Source organism: Bison bison, unplaced genomic scaffold, assembly GCF_000754665.1.
Source record: "Bison bison bison isolate TAMUID 2011002044 unplaced genomic scaffold, Bison_UMD1.0 scf7180017864495, whole genome shotgun sequence".
NCBI lineage: Eukaryota > Metazoa > Chordata > Mammalia > Artiodactyla > Bovidae > Bison > Bison bison.
Window position 1 is genome coordinate 12,477,005 of NW_011495054.1, and position 27,801 is coordinate 12,504,805.

Here is a 27,801-nt window from a genome sequence, read left to right on the forward strand (position 1 = left end):
AGGGTTATCGTTACCATCTTTCTAAATTCCATATATATGTGTTAGTATACTGTATTGGTGTTTTTCCTTCTGGCTTACTTCACTCTGTATAATAGGCTCCAGTTTCATCCACCTCATTAGAACTGATTCAAATGTATTCTTTTTAATGGCTGAGTAATACTCCATTGTGTATATGTACCACAGCTTTCTTATCTATTCATCTGCTGATGGACATCTAGGTTGCTTCCATGTCCTGGCTATTATAAACAGTGCTGCGATGAACACTGGGGTACACGTGTCTCTTTCCCTTCTGGTTTCCTCAGTGTGTATGCCCAGCAGTGGGATTGCTGGGTCATAAGGCAGTTCTAATTCCAGTTTTTTAAGGAATCTCCACACTGTTCTCCATAGTGGCTGTACTCAGGTTTGCATTCCCACCAACAGTGTAAGAGGGTTCCCTTTTCCCCACACCCTCTCCAGCATTTATTATTTGTAGACTTTTGGATCGCAGCCATTCTGACTGGTGTGAAATGGTACCTCATAGTGGTTTTGATTTGCATTTCTCTGATAATGAGTGATGTTGAGCATCTTTTCATGTGTTTGTTAGCCATCTGTATGTCTTTAGTTAGCTTCTTTAGTTAGCTCCAGGTGGCTTGCCTAGAAAATTCCATGGACTGAGAGGCTTCTCAGAGCCTGGTAGGCTACAGTCCATGGGGTCGCAGAAAGTCAGACATGACTGAGCGACTTCACTTTACTTTACTTTTAGGTGGTGCTAGCGGTAAAGAACCCGCCTGCCAGTGCAAGAGACAAAAGGGATGCAGGTTTGATCCCTGGGTCAGGAAGATCCCCTGGAGGAGGGCATGGCAACTCATTCCAGTATTTTTGCCTGGAGAACCCCCATGGACAGAGGAGCCTAGCAGGCTACAGTCCATGGAATCTCAAAGAGTCAGACACCACTGAGCAACTAACACTTTCACTACCCACCCTTCTCATTCCTTATTACAAAAGTACCTGATGCTGCAATTCTTTATTTTTATTTATTTTTTTAAATTTTATTTTATTTTTAAACTTTACAATATTGTATTAGTTTTGCCAAACATCGAAATGAATCCGCCACAGGTATACCTGTGTTCCCCATCCTGAACCCTCCTCCCTCCTCCCTCCCCATACCCTCCCTCTGGGTCGTCCCAGTGCACCAGCCCCAAGCATCCAGTATCGTGCATCGAACCTGGACTGGCGACTCGTTTCATACATGATAGTATACATGTTTCAATGCCATTCTCCCAAATCTCCCCACCCTCTCCCTCTCCCACAGAGTCCATAAGACTGATCTATACATCAGTGCCCCTGTACATGTGGGTAGTTCTCGGTTAGCCCCACTGCTGGTTTAAGTTACCAGCGACATTAGTTACTCTTATCTGTCTGCTTTCCAGCTTCCAAACTCTCATTGCTGTTGTTTTCTCTCTTATTCTTCCAGTCCTTTGGGGTTTCTACTCTTAAATCTCTTTACTGTCACTCTAGCGAGGTTTGAGGAGGAAACTAAATAAATATTGACAGCGTGTCAATGTACCATTTCACCCAGAAATCAGTAAATGTACTCCTCAAAAAATAAATATCTCAAGAATTAATTTTTAGGACCAGCAATGCATTTTTTTCCTTTAAGCATTTTGGTTTGAAGAATAATGGTTTGGTCTAACTTGCTTTAGACAGGACTTCTCAGAATTGGTGAAATATTGCTTAACAATTTTAACATTAAAAACACTTCATAATACTATAAAGCTACTTTAAAATCGCATTTAAAGTATTTAAGTCTGAATGGTCTTAAGAAGAGAATATTAGCTCATAGTCTCCGACTTGGAAATAAATATCTCAAATGTGTAGAAGGCCACTGAATATAATAATGATATTATCTGAAAATATTTTCATGTTTTAAATTTGTCATGCATACTCTGTCTTTTTGGAGCTTCTTGCCAGGACATCCATAGTCTCAATTTAGGGGAAAAGATATTAGTAAAAGATAGTTTGAAAGTCCACCAAGATACTTTCCTATTAACTTAGAAGAACACACAGAGATAAATTCTTCCACTTGGTTTTGGGAGCTTTGTGTCCCAATCCTGACTCTGTTCAAAAGCAGGACTTTGACATTCTTGCTGTAGAAGGTGAGGAGGAAAATTTGGATGAAGCTGTCCAGACATTAGGTAGAAGAAAGCTTCACGTGATCCTGATGGTCCTAGTTAACTGTGCTCTTTCCACACCCAGTCTTTCACGAGATGCTGTCCATTTACTGCGCCCCTTCTCACCTGCTCTTTGGATCAGAACGTGCGCTTTCTCCCTCTTCTTCACCTTCCTTCACTTTTTCTAATAATGACTTTTCCAATAAGAGATCTCACAGTCTTTCCTCTTTTAGTTTTCATTCTTCTTGACCTGTTTTATGATGTTGACTGTATATTCTCTTTTAAATGTTCCTTCTTATTCCTGTGACATTACACTGTTCTCACTCTCTTCTACCCTCCTGAGCTGTCATCCATTTCACTCTGTTACTTTTGTTCCTTCTCCCGCCTCTAACTGTGGGCAAACCCCAACCTGTCCAAGGTCCTGACTCCATACTCTTCGATGTCTGCATACTTGACTCGGGAGGATTCATCCATTCTCAGGGTTTTGATCATCACATGTGTACCGTTGGCTCCCAAATGTCTCATCTTGTGCCCTGACCATGAGAACTGAACAGAGCTTCAGTTCTGTATCTTTAATCTTCTATTGGGCATTTCCACCTTGATGTCCCACTATCATGTCAAATCCAGAATGCTTGTCTTTTTATTCCTCACTGCCCTCTCCTTCCCACACCCAAAAGAGCTTTCTTTATCCAATTTCCCTGCCTCTCAGCATCAGCTTCATCCTCTTAGGTACAGAATCTTGAGATCATTTATTTAGTCGGGTATCAAAATTTCCCCAAGCTTTCCTTTTTCAGTCCATTCTTACTGCCAGAACTTGAGTCCAGGCCTTTGTCCCCTTGCACCTGAATTGCTGCCATAGCCTCCCAAGCTCTCCCACTGCCTCCTGCTCCGTCCCACATCTTCTTTAAATGCAACTCTCATCATATCACTTCCTTAATCAAAATATCTCATGATTCCTATTTCCTACTACGTCAAGTCTAAACACCTCTACCTGGCTTTCAGGATGCTCACGATCTGCCTCCACGTTACCTGTCTTATTTCCCACTGTTACCCAACCCCTTCCCCCTTCCTTGAGTCAGTTTTCTCACTGTCACGAGAACAAGCCAAGTTCGTTTCTGCCTCCATAACTTAACAAGTAATCTTCCCTAGCTTGGAATGCCTTTCTTCTTTCTATTGACCTAAATCATATCCGCCTTGCAAGAGAGTTGCCTGCGCTTGCTGTGCCCACTTCCCTTTCTCTTCTGTTTGCATGCCACGGTAATCAGGCCTTCATTCCCACTCCTCCTCCACTGTCCAAGACACAATTATTTTCCTATCATGAATCTGTGAATTCACACCTCTACCACCAGTTCCCATCTAATCCCATAGAAATTCTGGTTTTATCTCTTTCCATATTTGTAACTTCTTTCTCCATCAGTGAGAAACCTGGGCCCCATTATACTTAACATATTACTTACGGTATCCATCCCCTCAAGTGTAACCAAGCTCCCATCCTCGCCATCTTCCCCACACACATATAGGTACCCATGTCACCCTGCTCAGGCTCTGACGCCCCAAGAGTCTCCCATACCTGTGAGCCATCCCCACTCCATTCAGCCTCTGACTGCTTGCACCAGGCCTGTCCTCCATGGGGACACCCTCCTCACCCTGCCCAGGCCCTGACACCCCGCCATGCACGAGCCTCTCTGGCTTTGCTACACCCGACACTGGCATGAGGGCCAAACTGCTCATTGAGGAACAACCACTAGGGTCAATATTTTATTTAGAGAAAGCTTTCCAATTCGTTTCTGTTTCCTTTCTCCTAAAAAAGTACCTATTTTCAATAAGTCTGAAATACCACAGAAAGCAGTGGACAAAGAAACCGAATCATTTCTAAAAGAATATACAACCTACATCAATGTAGAAACAAAACACCCAGCTTTTAAAAAAAGAAATATTTCTTCACATTCTCCATCTCTTGCTCAAACAGTTTGATATTATGGCCACAGCCTCAGAATCACTATCAAGTGCCAGTGCTTTTGGTAAATTCATGAATTTTACATTTTTTGAAGATGGTGGTTTCTGATGCCTGAGGTGCAAAATTAACTTTATCTTTTAAAACTGAGAAATAAAAATATTTCGTCACCTTACTGCCATTCAGTTAGACCTCTGCAAGATCACCCTTGATAACCAGTTCACAGAGACGAAGCACTGACAAGGAGACAGAAAGTAGTCATCAAAGAGCCTGCAGACAGTCCCTGGAGACCACAGCTTTCCCAGGACAGAAATACCCAAGTCTGCCTCCAAATCCTTTAAAGACATAAACTAACCATTCCAAGAAGCAGCTTTCTCATTCCTACTCTTAATCCCAATTTTCTTTGTCTGAGAAAGGCAAATTTAGCCCTTCTTCTAAATCAAGATACAATATGACTGGACTTTTGTTTAATTCTAAGCCAAAACATTCCCAAACTCCCACTGCATTCTTGGGAAGCCCTGCATGCTGCTGAAGTGCTCCCTCGGCCCATGTCTCATTCCTTCAGGGAGTCGGCTCGCTCCATCTGTGCCCACTCAGAGGCCATGGGAAGGGGGCACAGCCTCCATGGGCGCTCCCACCAGGTGGGTCCAGATTAGCTCTATGGCCCACTCACAAGGAAGTGAACAAGGCTCCTCTGTGGGTGTCTGAGCACACGTTACCAAACTGCTGGTGACCTCATGAGCCAGAGAAAGCAGGTCTCACATTGTGGACTAAGCCTAAATATTAATACTACTTTATATTTATGTAGTGTCTTTTTTCCAAGGAGCTCCAACCTCTTTACAGACATTATGTCATTAATCCTCAAAGCATTGCTGTTTGGTCCATGGCAAATATGATCCCCCTCCTTTTTTTTTTTTTTTTTTTTTTTACTGTGATGGAAACTTGCAAGTCAGTGATGGAACCCAGCCCCCTAGTTCTGAGTCTTTGCACTATACCGTGAAAATAACCAGATGAATAATTTTTTAAGCTTGTTCATGGCTTCTTGGGTGGGATTTGAGAGGATGTCTCCGTTTGTATGCTTTTCAGTGCCACTGTTGCACTTATAAGAACACTACAGGTTTGCAGCTGAAATTTGAAGTGGAGGACTGTTATTAAATATATAATTTCACTTATCACTCAGAGATCCTGTATACTTCTCATACCTCAAGAGAAGGTAGATTTTTAAAAATTCGTACACCAGTTTAGGGCACATTTCACCTATAGCAACCACATATTCACCAAAATCAGGCAAAATCAGTCAAGTAGACACAATCAATTTATATTGAGTGATTAACATGTACCAGATACTCTGCCAAATGTTTTCAAATCCATGATCTTATTTTACATATATAATATTCCATGAGAACCTGTAGATTAAGTCTTATGTATATGGAAACACTCCGAGTGGGGCAAGAAAAAAAAAAGGCACTAATAGAAATATGGCCTCAGCTGCTATATCCCTTCCATCATCCCCCCAACACACACTCCCCAAAGAGCTCCATTAACTCCAATTCCCTTAGTGGAAATCCCCAGCGTAAATATTTCCACAAAAAGGGAAAATGTGGGTAAACTCTAAAAACCACTAGGAATTAGCTCAATACCTACCCACCAAAAACAAAACCAAAAAAACCCAGCCCCAACAACTTAAAAAAGATCAGTGCCTGCATATTCACCAATGAATGCAAAACACAGAGAACAGGACACAACTGTATCTAAGATGACAAATATTTGATTTCACTTGGCTAGATGCGTCCTAACCAGGAATATTCGAACCAGGAACTATGAACCATGCTGGCATAACTTTAAACGTGCACAGAAACTTTTTCCACATTGTTGTTTTATTCTCTCACATGACCCACCGTCATACGGTTTTTCAAATGGGTAGATGTCTTTACCCTGCTGGATTTGACAATGGCCATGAAAAGAGACATGCTGAGGGGAATCAGGAAAACTCTTCTGAAACTTTCAACTTTGAATCATAAAACCTAAAAGCCTCAGAATGACAATGTATGTGCCAGACGCCCTGCAACAATAATACTATTCCACCCTGCTCTCTGGCCGACTTGATTTGAAATAGCCTTACATTTCTGAATAAATAATATTTGAGACCGAGCAGCCCTACCCCATCATGGAAAATCTTTATGCGTTGGAAAATATGCACACTATGCCATATTTTAGGTATATAATCTAGCCACATTCTGTAGCATAGCTACACTGCAGCTTATACTCAACAAACTTGCAGTTTTAAGAAAGCATATTCATATTTCTAAATACCTGATTTCTTATCATAGAAAATATTAGCCCAAAGGAAAATCTTGTATCCCAAGTAAAAATGTAGTGATGGGGGAACTTAGGAAGTGGTCTCCCAAAAAGTGATGTTTGCCCTCATAGGGTTGCCATGCACGGTTATGTCGACAATGTTGCACAAGTCCAACGGCTACCGAAGTCACGGGCAGCGATGTGAATGGCGCCCCCTGGAGGCGAGCAACGCCTGGCAGCCTCGATTTTAATGAATTAGTAAAGCTTTTGAAAATGAGTGTTTTGTTTTGGTTCTGAGTCCAGTCATAAGCTGCTGGGGGACTTATTATTAATCCCTATATTTTTGTGCGTGTGCAAGTTCTGAGTGCTTCCTCCCCATATTGGTTTTTAAAGGCTTCCCTACTGACTGAGCTTCAGCACGTGGGTTTGGCATTCTCCCAGCTCTGGGTTTTCATGAGTCAGGGAAAACCGTGTGCTGTTTTGAGAAGACGCTCATCAGACATGCTCAAGCAGCCCTGGGCTGATTGATGAAGCCCCTCCCGCCGTTCTCTCTCTCCCTCTGTGTACCTACAGCATCTTGCTTGCATCTTGATTTAGCCCTCACTTCTCCTACCTGTGGGAGATGCTGGTTAGAGCTCATTGTCCCACGTCTGTGTTCCTCACTACCGTGCATCGCTCTGCTGCCCGAGCCTGCCGCGTCATCCCCACCTGGACACCTGGGACCTGAATCTGGTACTCAGCCTGCTACCTGAGCCTCTGCTTGCCCGACCCTCATTCTTACCCTCCTACAGTCTGGCTCTCTCACTTCCTTTAGTCAGGAGGAAAACATGGGGTCTCCAGATGGGGAAGATAACTGATAACTGGAGGCAGCGGGAAGAAAGCGCACCTTCACATGCTATGAGACCAGGCGTGACCCTGCAACGAGGTCGGTGACCTGGTCACAGCCCTTCACTTCCTCACCGGTCCAGGCCTGACCCAGCTCTAGTGAAGCAACCTAGGGGATGATACCGTGAACTTTTTTCTAGCAGTTTAAGTTTTTTAGCAGTGCGCACGTGCTAAGTTGCTTCAGTCATGTCCAGCTCTTAGCAACCCCATGGATTGTAGCCCATCAGGCTCCTCTGTCCATGGGATTTTCTAGGCAACAATACTGGAGTAGGTTGCCATGCCCTTCTCCAGGGGATCTTTACAACCCAGGGATTGAACCCACATCTCCTGTGGCTCCTGCATTGGCAGGCAGGTTTTTACCACTAGCGCCACCTGCAGAGTTAAATTTCAAAATGGAAACAGCACAGTTTCTGGGAAGTTGTCCAAGAAACTGGTGGAGGTTGCCTTCTAGACAGGGCCCTGAGTGGCAGGGAGAAGCTCACTGTGCACCTTTATTTTGCATTTTGAATTTCATACCATGTGACTGTACTAGTTATGCAAGAGATAAATAAAATCCAGAAAAAGGAATCAGGCAGTTAAATAACTAGATGTGAACTGAACTGATGCCATGCAAAGTTCCGTTAATTATAGGAAAGGATTCACATATATTAGCAAATAAAGGTAGATCAGAAAGAGAGGTATGATTATTTTCATTTTCTGTTTAAAACTTGGAAGATGTTTCACTGTTTGCTGAAGAAGCAAAATACAACTTAAGGTTAGGTGGCTGTCCCTCATATAAAACCTGTCCACACTCTAAACACTCAACTACTTCTTTTTAGTTTTTTTTTTTTTTTCCTTTGTTTCTTCAAGTGAACTCAGGGCCAGTTTAAAGTGAAAATCTGACTTCTCAGTGAAGGGATCTTTGCCATTCTGTCTCCACCTTGTATGCAAGAACTGTTTCGGGGGTGCCAGAGCTCCTAAGTGTCGTCAGCTTCGCCCTCTCTTTCCTGCCAGCAGGAGCAGGCAGTCATGACCCAGGGTCTGGACATCACACCAATAAGAGCTCTTCCACCTCAGACAGTCCTCACAGCAGAGTGGCCCTTTTCTGCCTGTTTTACGGGGCCCGTCTCTATAGAGTCATTTCTGTACTTACGGTTATACTCTATTTCTTTCAACACCTGCTGAAGCGCTTTTCAGAGACTCAGACTCAAGCAAATGACCTACATAGCGAGTCTGTGAGAAGCGGGTATCATTTCCAATTCTGTATCTGTTATCTGTTCATCTCATTTTTGAAGAATCAGCAGACCTATGTCAAGTTTAGCACATCTAGTAACATCATCATGTCATCGCCTGTACGCTTCCTCCTACATGCTGCAAACTGAAAACGACTGTTTCATTTTTATAATTACTTCAAGTATGTGCTTGAATGTGTTTATATGTGTTTTATATTTCTACTTCAGTTACCACAGAATTAATAGTTAATTACTCAGGCATGTGGAAGTAGGAAAGTAGCTGACATTTTTCTATTGAAAAGTATCTAATAATAGTTTAGAATACTTTGCAATTGTAAAAGGTAAACCACAAAAATTTTAAGGCTTTTAATGTTCTTTTATGACTTTCCCAGTTTATGAATTAAAATAATGTAGTAAAACTTTCATCACATTGAAATAAAGGAAAACAAAGAGGTAAAGATTGTTGATTATAAACATAGCAATTAATAAAAGATATAGTTTTAACAGAATAAACAGATACTTCAAATTTTTAATGCAACTAATTATATTGGGTTGGCCAAAAAGTTTGTTTGGGCTTTTCTGTAAGATGTTTCAAAAAACTCAAATGAACTTTTTTGGTCAACCCAATACAATTTACACATGAATACATTCTCATAGATAATTTAAAAAACACCAATAAGGATGCATATCATTGACTTTGAATTTAAAACATACACACAAGCTGTGCTGCCCAGCACGGTGGCCAGGAGTTACATGTGGCTGTAAACCACTTGAAATGTGGCTAACATGGGTTGAAATGTGCTGTACGTGGAAAATACATACCAGATTGTAAAGACATAGTATAAAAAATGCAAAATATCTCAATTTTATATTGATTACATATTAAAATAATATTTTTTATATACTGGATCAAATAATTATTAAAATTTAATTTCATCTGTTTCCTTTTACTTTTTACAGTGTACCTACTAGAAAATTTTATATGTGGCTTGTAATGGTGTCTTGGATCTATTTCTACTGAATAGCACTATATGCACGTATAGGAATGTATGCATATATGGTATATATACATACACATATACACACACATATATGCATATACTTATGGATATTTTAAAAGCATAAATGGGATAATGGCATCTTTTCCTGAAACTTGCCTTCTTCACTTAACATATGGCTTAGAGATTTTTCCTTGTTAGTATATTTAGAAAACCCTATGAGTGGAATCATACACTAGTTGTCCTTTTGTGACTGGCTTATTTCACTTAGTGTAATGTCTTCAAGGTTCATCCATGTTGCAGCACGTGTCAGAATTTCCATCATTTTTAAGACTAAACAATATTCCGTCGTATGTATACACTGCATTTTGTTTACCCATTCATCCATCTCTGGACATTGAGATTGCGTCCGCTTTTTGGCTATTGTGAATCATGCGGCCATTAACATGAGTGTAGAAATATCTGTTCAAGTTCACACTTTGAGTTCTTTCGGGCATATACCTAGAAGTGAAATTGTTGGGATCATACGGTAATTACATTTTTGATTACATGAGGAGCGCCATGCTGTTTTCCGTCGCAGCTGCACCATGTTACGTTCCCAGCAGCAGTGCGTCTGGGCTCCCATTTCTGCGCGTTGTCCCCGGTACTCGCTGTTTTCTTATTTTTGACTAATAGCCATCCTAATGAGTATGAAGTGATATTTCACTGTAGTTTTGATTTGCATTCCCCTAATGATTAGTGATGTTGAGAGTCTTTTTCATTTGCTTTTGTGCCACTTGTATATTTTCTTTTTTGCCGACTTTTTAATCAGATTGTTTTGTTGCAATTGTAGTTTTTTATATATTCTGGATGTTAATATCTTACAAGATACGACTTGCAAATATTTCCTCTTATTCCATGGGTTGTCTCGTCCATCTCTTGGTAGTGTCCTCTGGTGCACAAAAGTTGTTAATTGTGATGAAGTTAGATTTATCTGTTTTTTCTTTTGTTGCTTGTGTTTTTGGTGTCATGTCCAAGAAAGTCTTGCCCAGTCCAATGTCACGAGACTTCCCCCTTCATTTTCTTCTGTGGGTTTTATGGTTTTAGCTCTTATGTTTAGGTCTTCAGTTCACTTTGAGTTGATACTTGTATGTGGTACAAAGGTCCAGCTTCATTATTTTGCACATGGATATCCAGGTCTACCAACATCATTTCTTGAAAAGACTTTCCTTTCCCCACTGGGCATCCCCTCTGTCAAAAATCAATCTCCCTTGGTCACCCCTTCTGGACATCCTTGTCAAAAACCATTTGACTGTATATGTGAGGGTTACTTCTGGACTCTATTCTGTGTCTTGGTCTGTGTGTCTGTCTTTGGGCCAATACAACATTTGGATCACTGTAGCTTTGTCGTTGTTTTGAAATCAAAAGTGTGAGGCCTATACCTTTGTTCTTCTTTTTCAAGGTTGTTTTGGCAATTCAAAGTCCCTTGAGATTTCATATGATTTCTGGAATGAAGTTTTCTATTTCTGAGAAAAAAAAAGTCACTAGGATTTTGACAGGGATTATATTGAATCTGTAGATTGCTTTGGGTAGTATTGACAGCTTAACGACATTAGGTCTTCCAATTTAGGAACACAGGATAACTTTCCATGGTTTTACCATTTTATATCTTGCTTAAAAAGGTCTTTGCAGGAACTTCCCTGGTGGTCCAGTGGCTGAGACTCTGCGCCCCCTAAGGGGCCCAGGTTCAATCCCCCATTAGGGAACTAGATCCCACATGCTCCAGCTAAGACCCGGCACGGCCAAGTAAATAAACATTTTTTAAAAAGGTCTCTGCAATCCTAAAGCTATAAACTTGTTTTTCCATATTTTCTTCTAAGAAGTTCTCCTGTTGATACATTTTCTTCTAATAAACTAATTTTAGTTTTTACGTTTGGCTCCCTAAGCTCGCTGGATTTTGTTTTTCCTGGTGTGAGAGAGTCTTCCCATTGTGTTGGTGTTGAATTGCTACCCTTCCCCTGCTAATCTGAATGCTGCTTGTATCATAAATTAAAACCCTAGATAGTTTGTCTTTAGCCTTGCTATTGTATTTTACTGTATTGATTCATATGTCTATTCGTATTGCCATTGTGTTTTAATTACTCTGTGTTTGCAGCCTGGAAAACCAACTCTTTCCCCCACCTCATAGTTCTTCTTTTTTAGTATTTTAAAGATTTTTCTGTATATTTTCACTTCTAGACAACCATTAGAATCATCTTCAGTTCCAAAAGACATTAATGGGATATTGATTGAGGTTGCATTGATTTGATAAAGTAATCTTGGAAAATTGTGACTTTTTTACAATAATGGGTCTTTGAGTTTTTGAGGAGATTTTATTTTCTAATTTCACTACTGTCACCACAGTCCCTAGGAAACTTGTCTGCTTGGATTAGTCACAGATTGCCTCTGTGAAGCAGCTCTGTTCAGGAGAACTTCAGTGACGATGACAATGTTCTGTATCTGTGACGTCTGATCCGTGGTTATTCTGCGCTTGAATTGAGCAGCCACAGGTGGCTTCTGAACACTTGAAATGTGACTAAGGCAACTGAGGAACCGAATTCTAAATTTTAATTAATTTTGACTAAATATAAGTGGTCACGCATGGCTAATGGCTGCCATATGACAGTGCAGCTTTAGGATGTGTGAATAACTATGTAATTTACTTTTGTAAGTAGTTCAGATAGATAGCAAAAGAATTGCTGATGTGTGTAAAAGCCACTCTATGAAGCATCCCGGGGAGTCTAAAAATCATATTAATACAAATTCAGTACTAAAGAACTTAAACCCTGTTCTAGGTAAAGGACAAATTGTTTATAAATATTAATGCTGTCAGGAAAACATAATTACAAAAAATGTGCTGTGAGTATTTGCTCAAGAAAGAAAATTCATATCAGATTAAAGAAACAGGAAAGACTTTGTGAATGAAATACTTTTAGAGATTGACCTTGAAAGAATTACTCAAAACCTAAGAGAGTAAGTATTAATAACAGAAGATTTCTGTCTTCTGAAATGTGGAAGAAATAGAGAAGAGGGGAGAGAATGAGGTGTTTAGGGGGAATAACTGTGTTAGATTCCTAGGGCTGCTGTAACGAAGGACCACAAATCTTGTGGCTTAAAACATCAGAAATGTATTCTCTCACTAGAGGCCAGAAATCCCAAACTCAGTCACTGGGCCGAAAGCAATCCATACTCCTCTAAATGATCTAGGGGAGAATTGGTTCTCCGCTTTCTCCAGCTGCTGGTGGCCCTGGCATTCTTTGGCTTATGGCCACATCACTCTAGTTTCTCCCTCAGGGGTCACACGGTCTCTTCCTCATCTGTCAGTGTTCCAGTCTCCCTCTTCTTCCCTCTCATAAGGATACACGTGCTCATGGGTAGGGTCACCTGGATAATCCAGGATAACCTCTTCATCTCAAGACCCTCAGGCACACCTGCAGAGACTGCCCCCCTGCCATGCCTTTTTTTGCCATATAAGGTATTGTTCATAGGCTCCAGGGACTAGGACATGGACATCTTTTGGCGGCCCTTCTCAGCCTACCACAGAATCCAGTCTGGCTGGAGTAGGAATGACGACAGCCACCAGGCACTGAGGGACTTGCATGTGGGGGATGGACCAGGCGCTCCATCTGTGCTGTTTCACGTGCTCATTGCAAGAGCGCTGTGTAGGCATCAGGAAATGAGAGAGGGGTCTAGGGTGACTGTGTCTTCCACCTGTGATGACTGGGAAATGGTGATTAACAGAAATCGAAAAGTCAGGAGGAAAAATTGGTTCCAAAGGAAGATTAATGAACTCAGCTTTGGCTTTTCATTTGAGGTCCCAGCAGGCTGTGCCCAACAATGGTCAGCCTCAGACAGAAACCGAGGAGCCCTACCCAGAGTTCTGATGGCTGGGTTCTCCTACCTTTGTTTCCCCTTTGGGTTGAAAGCAGATGATAAAAAGTACTGAATTTGAAGTCAGGAGACCTGTGTTCAAGACTTCCACTTACTAAATGTGTGAAGTGGACAAGTCATTTCATTTCTCTGAGCTTCAGTTTTTACATCTGTAAGAGAGGAATAAAAAGCCCCTCTCTGTCCTCACATAGTTGTCGCAAGGAATAAATGAGATAGCATTTGTGATGTTTTTAGCAAGTCTATTGTAAGCATTCAGATGGTTGTAAAAAGAAGAGCAAAATGTTTAATATGTCAAAGTCACATTTTTTCATTTGAAGGTGCTGTATCTTAAAGTTACCTGGATCCTAAGCAGTAACTATTAGTTTTGAAAGTCCATCAGTGGCTCCTTTCCACTGTCCATGCTTACACCATGTAAGTGTCTTCAGTGCCACCCAAGACAGTTGACTCCCTTGCTAAACAGACGACCTGAACTCTACTTCATAGAACTGACTAAGCCCAGCAGGAACGAATCATTCAACCTCCTGCCCTCCTGTTTAAAGAGGTATCTGTACCTACAGCCACTTCAACCACCGTCCTGCCGGAGCTCGGGTAACAGCCCGTCTTTGATGTGCAGTGAATACACCCTCCCTGTGCTCCTGACATGGTGCCCTCCCTCCTCCTGGGCTCCAGATCACCCAGCTGGGGCCCTGGGGGACATCTGCATTTGGAGAGCTCACCTCCAACACAGAATCTTGGAACCAGAGTCAGTTACTTCTCCACCCACCCTCCCCAGCTTGCTTCTACCACCCACCCCCTCAGCTTCCTCTATTTCCCATCTTGATTAGTGGCATCATTGATGATTTTTGTCATTTTGTTTTACTCCTTTCTTTCCTTTGCCATCTCTGTGCCCATCATAATGAATGGCAAGGATGTGTCAGGGTCCAGGTTCAGACCCTCACTCTTTCTCTCCTCTGCCCTCTGCCCCCATTGCCCACCCCGGTCTAGCCTCACTGTGGCCCTTGTTCTCCCTTGGATCAGTTCTCCTGAAGTAACCTTCCTGCTCCTCGTCTCACTGCCCCCGGCTCACCCCTTACACTGCAGCCATCAGGACCTTTCCACAACACACCTGCTCTAGGGCTCTTTGGAGGCACTCCACGACAGCACAGAAAGTCCAAACTTGGGAGAACGACATTGCCTGGCCCAGCCCACCACCCTATGCCCTTTCTGTTAGTCCCGCTGAACGATTCCCAGTCCTCCAGGGGTATTCTGCTTTCTATCCCATCCCTGTGCTGCTTTTGTCTAGAATGTTCTCTCTAATGCCATCTACCTGGTGAATGTCTGCTCATCTTGCCATTCTTAGTTCGGGTTTTACATCCTCTCTGAAGCCTTGCCAGGCCTCCCCAGGAAGAGCTGATAAGATCTTTTTGGAACCTTCACCGTGCCCTACACAGGACTCTATCATTTCATCTGTAGCCAGTTTGTTTCCCCACCATAATCTCTTGGAGGACATGAAGTATGTCTTGATCAGCTTTGTGTCTTTCGTGCTCAGCACAATATCTGACACAGAGAAGATGCCCCAAATATTGGCTGAGTAAATGAATGAATTATGGAACTTTTAAAGCCACATGATGCATTAGAAAATGTACAGGAAGGAAGAACTGATAGAATGAACTTTTTAGAGATTAATGGAAATATGTGATTTCTAAGGAGACTACATATTTACTTCCCAAATAGAGATAAACGTGGCCCAGAACCCTAAGTCAGTGAGCAAACTCTTCATAAATCCCAGGAAAATGCGAGACACTTCCCAACACATCAGAGAGCTCACAGCTCCACTGGAGCTGGAGGTCAGCAGTCCCTTTAAGAATTTGGTTTCTTAACCACTCATTCATCACAATGTTAACAACAAGCTCCATTCAGGCTAGTAGCATTTATTGGATAATCACTGTTGATCCACCTTTCACTGTGCAAAAAAGATACATTTTAAGGGAGACGATTTGCAACTAACATCATGGCTGTATAACTTAGTTGTAAGAGAACAAACCCTCTCTGAACCATAAATGTCCTTGATCTGGGAACTTCTAAGTCCAGAGATCCCATACTTCACACTTGATTTTATATATATATATACACACACACACACACACACACACACACATATATATATATACACACACACATCTGTCCTGGCAAGGACTGCCTTTCTAAACAGAAAACATTTTGCCGGATCTGACCTGGCAGATAGTTTTGAAGTAATAAACAAAATTTTCTGCACTGTCACCCCAGGCACAAAAAGTTCTCACGGTATTTCCTGGTTGTCTGGGGCTGCCCCCCGGCTCTGTTCCCCAGACGGATCAACCTCCTAATGCAAAGCACAGTGCCCTGACTGCTCTTTCTGTATTGATACTTATCTGTCTTCTTCCCGAAGCCTGTGAGAAGACCATTTGATAAGTTAATTTACACTAATATCATACTGAGTAATAATTACAGGGGAATTTGCATTTTTAACAGGAGAGTGTTGATATCTAACGCCTCACCCTAGGGCCAGTCTAATAAAGGGACATTTCTCACTGTTGCATGTCCCTTCCATGTCTTTTCACATGGAAGGGACATGGTGCTTTAAACATGCTGAATGAACCTTCCGCCTAGATTGACCTCGCTTACCCACTTTCCGCATCTCCAGTGCAGTGAACCCATACTTTAAGACCCATCTCAGTGTTTCTCTTATGCTTAGGGGCCTTCTCTAAATTCTCCAGGTTGAGCTGGTCACTCCCTCTTGACTTTTTATAAAACTTTGCACACTTGCTGTCTCAGTGTCTTTAACTTTTTATGCATTCTTCAACTGACTTCAAGGTGACATCTGCCCCCCAAACTCCAGTGCAGCTAGTAACTTCCCTGTCTAAATCAAGTAGGCATATTTCAGTCCTTATCATCCTTGACTTCTCAGCAACCCCTGACACTACAGGGGAAAAAAAGCCTTCATCGCTAATTTTTTCTCTCGTCCCTCTTCTTAAACCTCTCTTCCCTTGGCTTTCTTTGTAGGACAATCTAGACTTCTCTGTCTCTTTCTCCCCCTTCTTTGTTGGCTCTCTTTCACCTAATCTCTAAGTGTTGGAGTTCCTTATGGCTGTATCCTGGCCTCCTTTCCCTTCTCACGCTCTGATCTCTCAATAAGCAAACTCTTCCACACTCACGGCATTAATTAGCCTCCATATGCTGATGACTGTCACATTTACATGTCCAACCCAGACTTCCATCCCGAGTTCCAGTCCATACATAGCTGCCGATCCCCTATGTCTACTTGGGTTTTCTCAAGTACTCCAAACACAGCAGGTTCAAAACCCTCATTGTTCTCTGCCTGAGAGAAGAGTCCCTCCATCCCTGAAGTTAGCTGAACCAGAAATGGGGAGTCATTGCTGACCTCCCCACCTCTCCTTTACCACTGTGTCCAGCGGATCATCCTACCGACTCTACCTTCTCAATACTTCTCTCACTGTTGACGTCTCTCCGGCATTGGTACCCAAGGTACCCAAGTACACCTGACTACTCCAGTAGCATGACTCACCACCCAGCATCCACTTGATGCCTCCACACACCTTTCTATACAGCAGGCAGTGTTGTTTGAGGATAGATTCATTCATTCATTCATAGAAAAAAATGTATTCAGGCCCTACTATATGCTGGTTGTGACCAAGACAGGCAAGTGCCCAATCTCCTGGGACTCTATTAACAGCATATGATTGGGGTACCTAACTTAATAGGAATAGGGTAGGGAACGCTTTTTGAGGAAATAATGTTTCATCTGAAGAATGAGTAGGAATTAATTAGGCCAAAAGAGGACTGGTGGAGGAAAGATCTTGTCGAACAGATGAAACATCGTGTGCAGACGTCTAGAATCAGGACAAAGCTTTTGGCTTAGTGATTTCCTGTGGCATCTCACCACTTTTAGGCAAAGTCCAGAGTCCCTACCTTGGCTTTTCATATACCATCGGTGGTTCTGGGAAAAAGAGGGGCCACAGAGGGGCTCTAAGACCCTGACGGCAGCTCTGCACTCATTCCTTTGGAAAATGCTCCTCCCCCCAACACACACACACACACACACACACACACACGCGCGCGCGCGCGCGCATGCATCCACTGTGATGGGCCATTTGCCATTCGTGGGGGCTGAGAAAACTGAGCGGGCAGAGAGTGAGAGACAGTGAGAGACAGAGTAGAGGAGATGCGGCGGATACTGCTGGACACAGCCAGGCCCTGGCAGGTGGCAACTCGAACTGGGGGTGTCCAGGGGGTAGCAGCCCCCACAGATGGCAAATGGCCCATCACAGGGGATGCGTATGTGAGTTGGGGGCAGGAGCATTTTCCTAAGGAATGAGTACAGAGCTGCCATCAGGGTCTTAGAGCCCCTCTGTGGCCCCTCCCTGGAGAAGGCAATGGCACCCCACTCCAGTACTCTTGCCTGGAAAATCCCACGGGCGGAGGAGCCTGGTAGGCTGCAGTCCATGGGGTCGCAACCAGTCGGACACAACTGAGCGACTTCACTTTGACTTTTCACTTTGATGCATTGGAGAAGGAAATGACAACCCACTCCAGTGTTCTTGCCTGGAGAATCCCGGGACGGGGGAGCCTGGCGGGCTGCCGTCTATGGGGTCACACAGAGTCGGACACGACTGAAGCAGCTTAGCAGCAGTAGCAGCAGTGGCCCCTCCCTTTCCCAGAACCACCAATGCTGTACAAAAAGCCAAGGTAGGCACTCTGGACTTTGCCTAAAAGTGGTGAGATGCCATAGGAAATCGTTAAGCCACAAAGTAACATGGCCAGATTGTAAAATCTACGGGGCGAGGGTTTTTATCTTGTTTGTTCACTAATGTGCCCCAAGCACCCAGAACAATACCACGCACAGAGCTGGCATTCCATTAGTAATTGCTGAATGAATGAATGTCTATTATGTTGTACTGCCTTATTTTGCAATCATGTGCTTAATGTCTCTCCCTTACAAGATTCAATCCTTGAAAACAACTGTGTCTTATGCACTCTTGCATTACCAGAGACACGGTATTAGTGCCAGCACCCGGTGACAGAGCAGGAGCAGAGTGTGGGAGCAGACACCAGAGGCCAGGTCCAGAGTGGGGCAAGCAGGGGCCATGTGAGAATTGCAATTGGCCAAGGAAGGCTAGAGCAAGATGGAGCTGCAGAGATGGGCCAGGGCCATAGAGAGTGTGGGCTTTGTCTTGAGAACAGTGGGAAGTCACTAACATGGGTGATGAATCAGGAGAGCCATGTAGTCGGATTTAACCAGAGACTACTTAGGCTCCGGAGTGGGAGAGTGGATTGGAGAGGCAGGAAGAGTGGGAGTCTGAGATCCAGGAGTTGGGAGAGATGATACTGGCCTATGGCAAACTGGAGGCAGGGCAAGAGAGAAAAATGGATGGATCTGAAAGATATTAAGGAGGTAGGCTCAACTGGAATTAGTGATTAGTTAGACTTCAGGGTGAGGATGATGGAGTAGCCGTGGATGAATCCCAGGTTTTCAACTTGGACACCTCCAGTGGAATGCTTGCCTGGGTGGCTTTGGCACTAACAGTGCAAACTCAGCGAGCTGGAGCACACCTGAAAAACGTTTCTCACATGTTGCTTTGCATGGATAAATTTGTGGGTTTGTATAGTTCAGAACACAGACTATTTATCGATGTTAGGAAGCATCCCGACTGATCAATGCTTGCTTTCGAGCCCACTGGTTTCCTGTGAACTGCTGGACTTCCCAGACCGCGCTAGTTGCCTTGTGTACGTCATGAAGATGTTTCAGTGAACTCGCTGCAATACAAGTAAAGCCCTGAGGCTTGTAACAGAACTCTGGTTGACTCGAGCAAAGAAGAAAAAGAGAACAAAACTATCAAACCATCAAGCCAATTTGGACACCCATCTTCTCTTCTTCCCAGTGTAACCTGACTTGACAGAAGTGGGGATGATTTCATTTGAATGGAAAGCATGCCCACGCAGCATTTTTAGAAAAGCTAGATTTTACCAAGTACTTTTTCTTACAGCTACACTGAAACAAATTCACTTCCCAGATAAAGAAGTCGGTTTTTGTGCTTTAGGTTTTTATGTTGCTATTTCCTTACCTTTAGGGCAGACCTTTCAAGCTTTTGTATATCTAAGCAAACCAGTTACTTGATGAGCAGCTCTACTTGTTTTCTCAGAGTTTTGCTGTTCCATATAGCCAGTGTCTTGGTTTAAGCCAAAGGGAATTTGTGGTTTCTGAGATCAGAAATTCAACTACTTTGTAAAATGCAAAACTGGTGATGAAATTAGGTGTTTGTAGAAACAATCTTTGGTTCTAAATGGTACTTAGCTGCTTTACTGATACTTCCATTATTTTGTAGTAAAAGCATGTCAACAATAATAACCTGTACCTATAACAAAAGAAAAGAATAATGTTGGAACTTCTACTAGATATTCTGACAAGTCTTGCTTAAAAATATGTATCTTATTCCATTTTCCTCCAAACAAAGGACAGAGAACATGGAAAAACCTTTTCTCCCATCTAGTGGCTGGAAAATATAAAAATGTCCTCCATGCTGGTCTTGGAATTCCAGGCATTAGGGATTGTCTGACATTGAGTTGTTCGCTCGGTTAAGCAAAAATAAATTCTAAAATCTTTACCAAAGCTGAGCCCAGTGGAGAAATATATATCCATGATGATTCACTAACTGAATTCTCTTTAGTCAGTAACATAATTCTCATCAAGCAGAAAGAAGGTCATGGTCCCACCTTGTTAATCTGAACCCATAGTTAAAAAAAGGTAAGACTGTACGATTCTGCTCACTGAAAAGGTGACTTGAGTTATATTTGCCTCTAAAGCTGTATCAGTGCCCCAGATCTCTCCTGACCCTTAATGGCTCCTTGTTGGCCCCACCTCTTGACAGCGCTTTTTCTCAAGAGCTGGATGTGCTGAATTCACTAAAGAGAGCCAAGAAACTGTCCCCGAACCTGGCTGCCTCCAGGGGCCTCAGCTCCTGAAAGCTGGAATGCCAGGCTCCGCTCCTGGCAGCTGGGCCTCCGAGCAGGGCTAGCCCAGCCCGCAGCAAGGCAGGTTGGGATCCGTTATGCCGCCCAGGGGATTAACGCTTGGTCTGTGTTGTGTGCCTTGAGCAGATATCAGAATCTCTGCTGAACTGTGCCTCTCTCTGGTGATTCTCACAGATTCAAAAGATGAATTTCGTGTGCAGTCAGCAAAGTTCTGAGAGATCCAGAAAGAAGAGGAAGGTCAGCGAACCAGTGAAAGTCCTCATCCCTGACAGAAAGTGAAACTTGGCTGCCTTTGCTACTCTTATTCTAAAATAAGTTCATTTTGCAACAAGTGTGCATGAAGTGTTTTAGTAGGAAAGTAAGTTTCTATCACCAAAGCCCTTTACTAAATGTGTTGCTCAACTTTCTGTGTTAATTCACTAAGTGCTGAATGACCGGGTAGGACATGGGTTCACTTGGCCACAAGGAAACGAGGTCACCAGGACTGCTTGGGGCCAGCATTACTTTGAGGCGGAGTTGGAGATGAGACACCCTTTATAGCTGGAAAAGAACCACAGCAGCTCTTTGGAAGAGAAACAAACTGTCCTTCTCAAAGGAAAGAGGATTTTCTTTGCATAATTCAACTCCCCAGGTACTCAGACAACCGCAAAAGGTTTTAACTTGTTGTAACCTGTGTGCTGGAATCCCTCTGCAGTTCATTAGAATTCCCACAGAATCGCATAGCATGTGTGAGGCAGTGCTGATCCAGGTGTGATTTCTGGGTTAACTTCAATCACGAGGTTAATCAGCTAAGTGTTGGACCAAAGTGTAGTCTCTCTGTAGAGTTCCCCAAAGCCGGCCCTGCGCCCTCTTCTGCTGGCCAGCCCGAGACGGGGACAGGCTGCAATGCAGGAGCCTGGTCCCCTTCCGAGAGCCCCTGTGACACACTCCCCCACCCAAACTTCAGCTCGTCAGTCTGTAACCTGCACATGATACCCCCAGTCCTCCCGTCATTCTGGGAGAATTCTGATAGACTTAACGATTAGCATCAGATGAATAATAAATGTCAGTGTTATTTGAATTATTTCTATACCATGAAATTTAATAATTTAAATGGATAGGACCAACAAGTTAAATGTAAGTGTGTGTGCTTTCTGGTTAAATAAAATCAAAACACAAGGTATTTTTTGGCTCATCTACTTTTCTTCATTCAGATCAGTGTAGTAAGGATATCAGGACCTGGAGTGCTTGTTAAAATGCAGACTCCTAGGCCTGCCTCATTTCTATTCATCAGAACCCCAGGGGGCCCCTCTGGAGAGCTCCCTGGGTTCTAATGCACTTGAAAGACTCAGAACCCAGGACAGACCTCTGATCTGGGCTGAGAGGAGACCCTCAGGGGCCAGACGTGCACTCAGCCAGCGGCAGCCTGTGGTTGTCACACTCCCCTTCGGGAGGCTCTCCAACTTCCGATTGCCCACAGGCAGCCCCCCAGCTGGGGTCCTGAGCTGGGCTGTGGCCCCGAGGCCTGCCAGGGAGGAGCGAGTTCCCTTCCCCCAGCATGTGGAGTGTCCTCCCACGAGCTCGCCCTGCCGCTAGGAGGAGGAGGAGGGGGAAGGTACCGGCTTATTACATCCTTGAGAGAGCCGGAGCCTGAGTCACCGTAACTTCTCTTAAGAGAATCCTATGAAGAGATTAGCTGTCTAGTAGAGGGATTAGGTTTGTTGTGTGTCTCCAGAGCGCAGAGCGTAGACCAGACTGGCAAAGGCTATAGGAGGCCACTCGCGCTCAGTGCCAGGAGGAGCAGAACTCCACAGGCTGGCAAATCCGACAGGGCAGACCCTGCGAGGCCGAGAGCCTGCCCCGGAGCCTCAGGTGTCTGAACACCAACAGCTTCGTCAGGACCCCAGGGGGCTCTGACTCTCAGAGCAGACGAGTTATAGGCAGCAATTAGTCAATCTGGATTTCAGAGAGAACCATTTTGTTTAAGAAGAAGCTCTCAATCTATAATTTTCATAAACTTAGCCTAAGGTGGGCGATCCTTTAAGTCAAAGTCTAGAGCCTGAATCTGTCTAGATAGTCTTTTAGTGCTTTTACTGTCTCTATTAACACCCCTCTCCTGCAGTGGGTGCCAACAGGCGGGGTGTGTGTGTCTGATGGAAAGAGGGAGAGAGACAGAGAGTGTGTGTGTGTGTCTGTGTCTCAGCAGCAGAGAGAAGGCGCTGGACCCGTGCCCTGGCTGGGCACATCAAGGAGACGTGTTGTCAAGAGGATCCGAGAACCATGAAGACGTGAACTCGCTGATTTGACATAGCAGAGCTCAGATGTGCAGCGAGCTATCAAGATGGGAGGGTGTTCAATTCTATTTACTGGATAATTTGTTGGGATGGGGAGAGGAAAAATTTTTTTAAAAACCTTTTTGTAGCTTATTCATTTCTGTCCTTAATAATAACGGAATGAATAACCACAAGTTCATCAGAAGCTAGAAGTTCGGTGAAAAGAAGGACAACTCAGACCCCAGCTGGGGAGCCTAAACCGCAGCGCTCTCGCCATTCCCTCACCCCAACAGCGCTGGCGCTTGCAAAGATCTGCTGCAGGTTGCCTGGAAACTGGGATGTCGTTAAACTGAAATCTATGCAAGGGAAATTTGACTTGGGCTGCCTGCGGTTTTTCTGTCTTTACAGAAAATTGGTCTAGCTGGAAAGAGGGTTGGTGTAGCTCACGACTGCCACCAGCCTTTGAAGCCAGGCACCAATGCCACACCTTCCTTTCCCTTCTCAAAGGTCCCTCTGGCGTCAGGGTGCTTTCTTCTCCAGCTCACCTCTACCAGGAAGAGACTGGAAAGATTCACCAGTGTCAAAGTGACCTTCACACAGGTTCAGAGTTGTGTATGTTTTGTTCTTTTATTTTTAATGGGAGGATAATTGCTTTACAGTGCTGTGTTGGTTTCTGCCATACACCAGCGTGAATCAGCCATGGGCATACATACGTTCCCACCCTCTTGAACCTCCCTCCCACCCCATCCCACCCCTCTAGCTTGCCACAGAGCACCAGGTTGAGCTCCCTCTGTTAAGCAGCAACTTCCCACTAGCTGTCTATTTTCCACATGGTAATGTATATATTTCAGTGCTACTCTCTCAGTTCATCCCACCTTCTTCTGTCCCTGCTGTGTCCGTAAGTCTGTTCTCTATGTCTGAATCTCTATTCCTGCCCTGCAAATAGGTTTATCAGTACCATCTTTCTAGATTCCACATATATGTGTTAATATATAATATACAATTCTTTTAAAAAATAACACTAACAGAGCCAGTTCTCAGAGTGTCTTAACATTGTCAGTTCACGGTTTCAAACCCAGTAGTACTGGATCTTTAGAGATTCCCAGGAAGTTTCCGGGTTTATAGTAAAAATAATTCTCAGTGGTGGTGACCCTCAGTCAGAAGGAAGACCCAGACGATAAAATGAGACCCGCACTGTACTCGTAAGAGTCAAGGCAATGAGCAGCCCCGCCACGGCATGGTCCGAGATTCTGTACAAACGAGGAGATGCCTCTGTTTGTTCCAAATGTATCCTCTTCAGAAATTATTAGCGCATATATATGTGTGTGTTTTTTAAAGGTAATATTTTCAATGTGGTTGTGTGTTTGTGTAATGAGGCCCTGGCTGAGACTTGCTATGTAGTTTGCAGTTTCCGTTAGGATGAGGGCCTTAATTAGTGGGCTCTTTGGTTAGGCAATGGTAAAGCTAAAATCCTACCCAGAAATGGAAAGACCTGAGGTGCTAATCGACTCACATCACTTCCCCTGGGTGACTACATCTCTACAAACAAGGAATGTCAAAGTCGTTGAGACTAACTCTTGGAGGTGGCAGACTCACGGTTACCAGTAGCCGACTGTAGGGGAGGCAGAGGGTCTACTGACCCCTACAGCCCATCCGGAAGTTGGACATGAGATCTGCTCAATAGGACCCCCTTGGGGACAAGCCTCCCTAAACACTTTATCTGGTCCTAACTGTGCCACGAGGTTCAGCTGTGAAGGTTTCCCCGAGATGGGAGTGGTGAGGCAGCAGGTTCAGAGAGCCAGAAATACCCAAGACAGACTGGTGGGGCACGCGCCATTCCTCAGGGGCTCAGATACTTAGGGACAGAAAGCTGGTATAAGAGCAGGGTTCCTTGCTGGGTACTGCAGGACTCCTGAAGGCTGGAGAAGTCGGGGACATCTGGATTCCGTCTGAATAATTATTGATCAGCTCCAGGGTAAGCAGACAAATTTAGGTTTTCATCTTTCTTTGAGCAGGGTTGTTAAGGAAAAGGCTAGGGTGTGGCTGCCTTACCTGGCTGGCATTTTTTAGGCTATTTCCCTGCTCCAGCTCGGGGTATTCAGGATAACAGTGGCACCTACCTAGTGACTTGTGGGGATTAAGCCAGGCAACTCAGGCTAAGTGTCCAGCATGTATACAGCTGGTGCTCAACAGGTGCTCATCACTCGTCCTATTTTTAGCTCTTGGCCTGTCCCATTGCTTCACGTCAGGAGTTCAGGGTCCCAGCGCGGCTTTTTGTCTACCCCCGAGGTCCTGCGTCAACACCCAAGCCACCCTCCCCTCTCCTTTCCCAAACCCAGACTCTCTTTCCCGCAAGACAGTCTGATGGGAGGCAAGTTTCAGATGAAGCTCAACGGGCTGCCCTCCCCACATCTGCATTTTAAAATGGAAGCTTGTTGGTAAGAAAAGTGAATCTCACATTGGGAACGCGACATGAGAAGAGACTGGATAAACAGGGCAGAAGAATGTCTAAGGAGAACTTCACAGCTGTCTGCAAACTGTGAGGCCAAGTCGGGAGATGAGGGAACCACAGACCCAATCTGGGTTGTTTCAAAGACAGAGCACAGACCCAGTAGGAAGAGGCTGCAGGGAGGCAGGTGTGGGCTCCACAGCTGGAGGACTTTCTCCTTCATGCCCCAGAACGGCGCCTGGCTCAAGGATGTAATCTTTCCATTATTAAAACTGTCAGCCCATGACTGTTTCCGGCTGTAATGAGTTTCCCATCACTAGAAGTGTTCAAGTTGAGTTGACCAGGACGTTGCTCTTTGGATAAGAATCAAATCAAATGAGGGGACTTCCCTGGTGGTCCAGTGGCTAAGACTCTGTGCTCCCAACGCAGGGGCCCCTGGTCGGGAAACTAGATCCCACACATTGCAACTTAAAGGCCCCACACAGTGCAGACTGAAGACCCCACGTGCCACAGCTACGACCTGGTGCGGCCAAATAAATAAAATAACTTAAAAAAAGAGAAGAATCAAGTAAATACTGAGAATATCGAAGGCTCTCCAAGCTGTAAAGTGCTATTCTATGACATTGTTATTAAAGGTAGAATTTCAACAGAGATGGAGCAGAGGAACATTTTCTAAATGCTTTTCCCAAAAGACAGTAGATAGAAGTGGTTAAAGCTGAGGGTTCTGCTGCCATACGTCCCAGCAATCCCACTGCTGGGCATGCACACCAAGGAAACCAGAATTGAAAGAGACACGTGCTCCCCAGTGTTCATCGCAGCACTGTTTACTATAGCCAGGACATGGAAGCAACCTAGATGTCCATCAGCAGATGAATGGATAAGAAAGCTGTGGTACATATACACAATGGACTATTACTCAGCTATTAAAAATGCATTTGAATCAGTTCTAATGAGGTGGATGAAACTGGAGCCTATTATACAGAGTGAAGTAAGTCAGAAAGAAAAACACCAATACAGTATATTAACACATATATATGGAATTTAGAAAGATAATAACAACGACCCTATATGTGAGACAGCAAAAGAGACATAGATGTAAAGAACAGACTTTTGGACTCTGTGGGAGAAGGCGAGGGTGGGATGATTTGAGAGAATAGCACTGAAAGGTATATTATCACATGTGAAATAGATGACCAGTCCAGGTTCGATGCATGAGACGGGGCACTCAAAGCTGGTGCACTGGGACAACCCAGAGGGATGGGATGGGGAGCGAGGTGGGAGGGGGGCTCGGGATGGGGACACGTGTACACCTGTGGCTGACTCACGTCAGTGTACAGCAAAAACCACCACAATATTGTAAAGGAATTAGCCTCCAATTAAATAAATTAATTAATTTTAAAAAAAGAAAAAAAAAAGCTGAGGGTTCTGGAGTTTAGACGCTGCCTGGGTTCAAACCCTGGTCATCCTGTTTCCGAGCTGTGTGACCCTGGGCACGTTGGCTGTGCCTTAATTTCCCCACATGTAAAAGTGGGGGCCATGATGGTGCCTCCCTTCAGAGTTGTGAAAACTGAGTGACCTGATTCAAGTAAAGCCCTTAGGAGAATGCCTGGCACAGAGAGAGTTAATGCTTCAGACACATTAGGGACAAGGTATTATCCCATGCCCTTGCCACGCTGCAGCTTTCTGCATCTTTTCAGTATGTGGAAGAAGTCCCTCATACCGTAATTGACCCTGACCTTGTTTTTTCCCTAAATCATATGCCAGGCCCGGCCACTGTAATTACCCCGGGCCCTTTCTATCTCCTGTAAGCAAGCTTTCAGGCTGAACAGGCACACAGGGCCTGTGACGCACCGTTTGTGAAGGATCGCACGGGAGAAACACAGCCCTGGACACCTTCCCCTGCTGCCTGCCTGGCAAGCGGTGGGTGCCCGGTAAATATTTGTCGAACAGACGGACGAACTCGGCAGGGTTCTTGTTATTGCCTACGTTTTATTTATTTATCTTTTTGATTAGGTTAATTCATTCACGGGATTGAACATTCAAAAGGAACAAAAGGCAGTAGAGCGAGACACATCCCTCACGCCCTGTCCCGAGGTCCCCTCCCCACCGGTGACTAAGATAAGCACTTTCTCGTATGTCTTTCTAGAGTTATTTTAAGGCATAAACAGGTAAACCAACTAGCACGTCTGTTTCTTTCCCTCCTTTTTAAACAAACGGCCACATACGCCGTTCCAGGTGCGTTTATTGACACGGTCACAGCAGCAAGGGCGAACACGCGCACACGAAGGGGCGTTGGAGAAGAAATCGCTCAGAGACACAAAATCAACCAGGCAGACTCTGCATGAGCACAGACGTCAAGTGGTCACACGGCCTGGGCTGATACATGGAAGGGGGTCATCAGGGTAAGAATGGTCTGAGTGAGTTGTTTTTTTTTAAGTTTACACCGGGGTAACCGCCACCACAATCAAGATACAGAGCCTTTCTGTCACCCCCAGAAGTTCCTTCATGTCCCTTTGTAGCTGGGCCCCACCCTGGACCCACACGCCCACCCCTCTGCTCTGTCAGAGTTTTTCGGCTGCTGTGTTCCAGGCCTGCGTGTTGCGGTGCGACCTCCACTCAGCCGAGCTAATCGCGGTATTAGTCAGCATCGGTGGGGCTCGTGCTGGGCCGGGCGCTCTGCTGAGCAC

The 27,801-nt window shown here is 44.3% G+C and overlaps 1 protein-coding gene across 1 annotated transcript in view; it reads left to right on the top strand.

Moving 5' to 3' along the window:
• Window positions 1–20,816, top strand: part of HORMAD2 (HORMA domain containing 2) — a 70,085-nt gene extending 49,269 nt beyond the window's left edge. The window contains exon 11 of the mRNA XM_010828761.1: window positions 20,588–20,816. Coding sequence (XP_010827063.1) covers window positions 20,588–20,692 — 105 coding nt within the window. The 3' untranslated portion in view covers window positions 20,693–20,816. The remainder of the gene's footprint in view (window positions 1–20,587) is intronic.
• The last annotated feature ends 6,985 nt before the right edge of the window (window positions 20,817–27,801 follow it).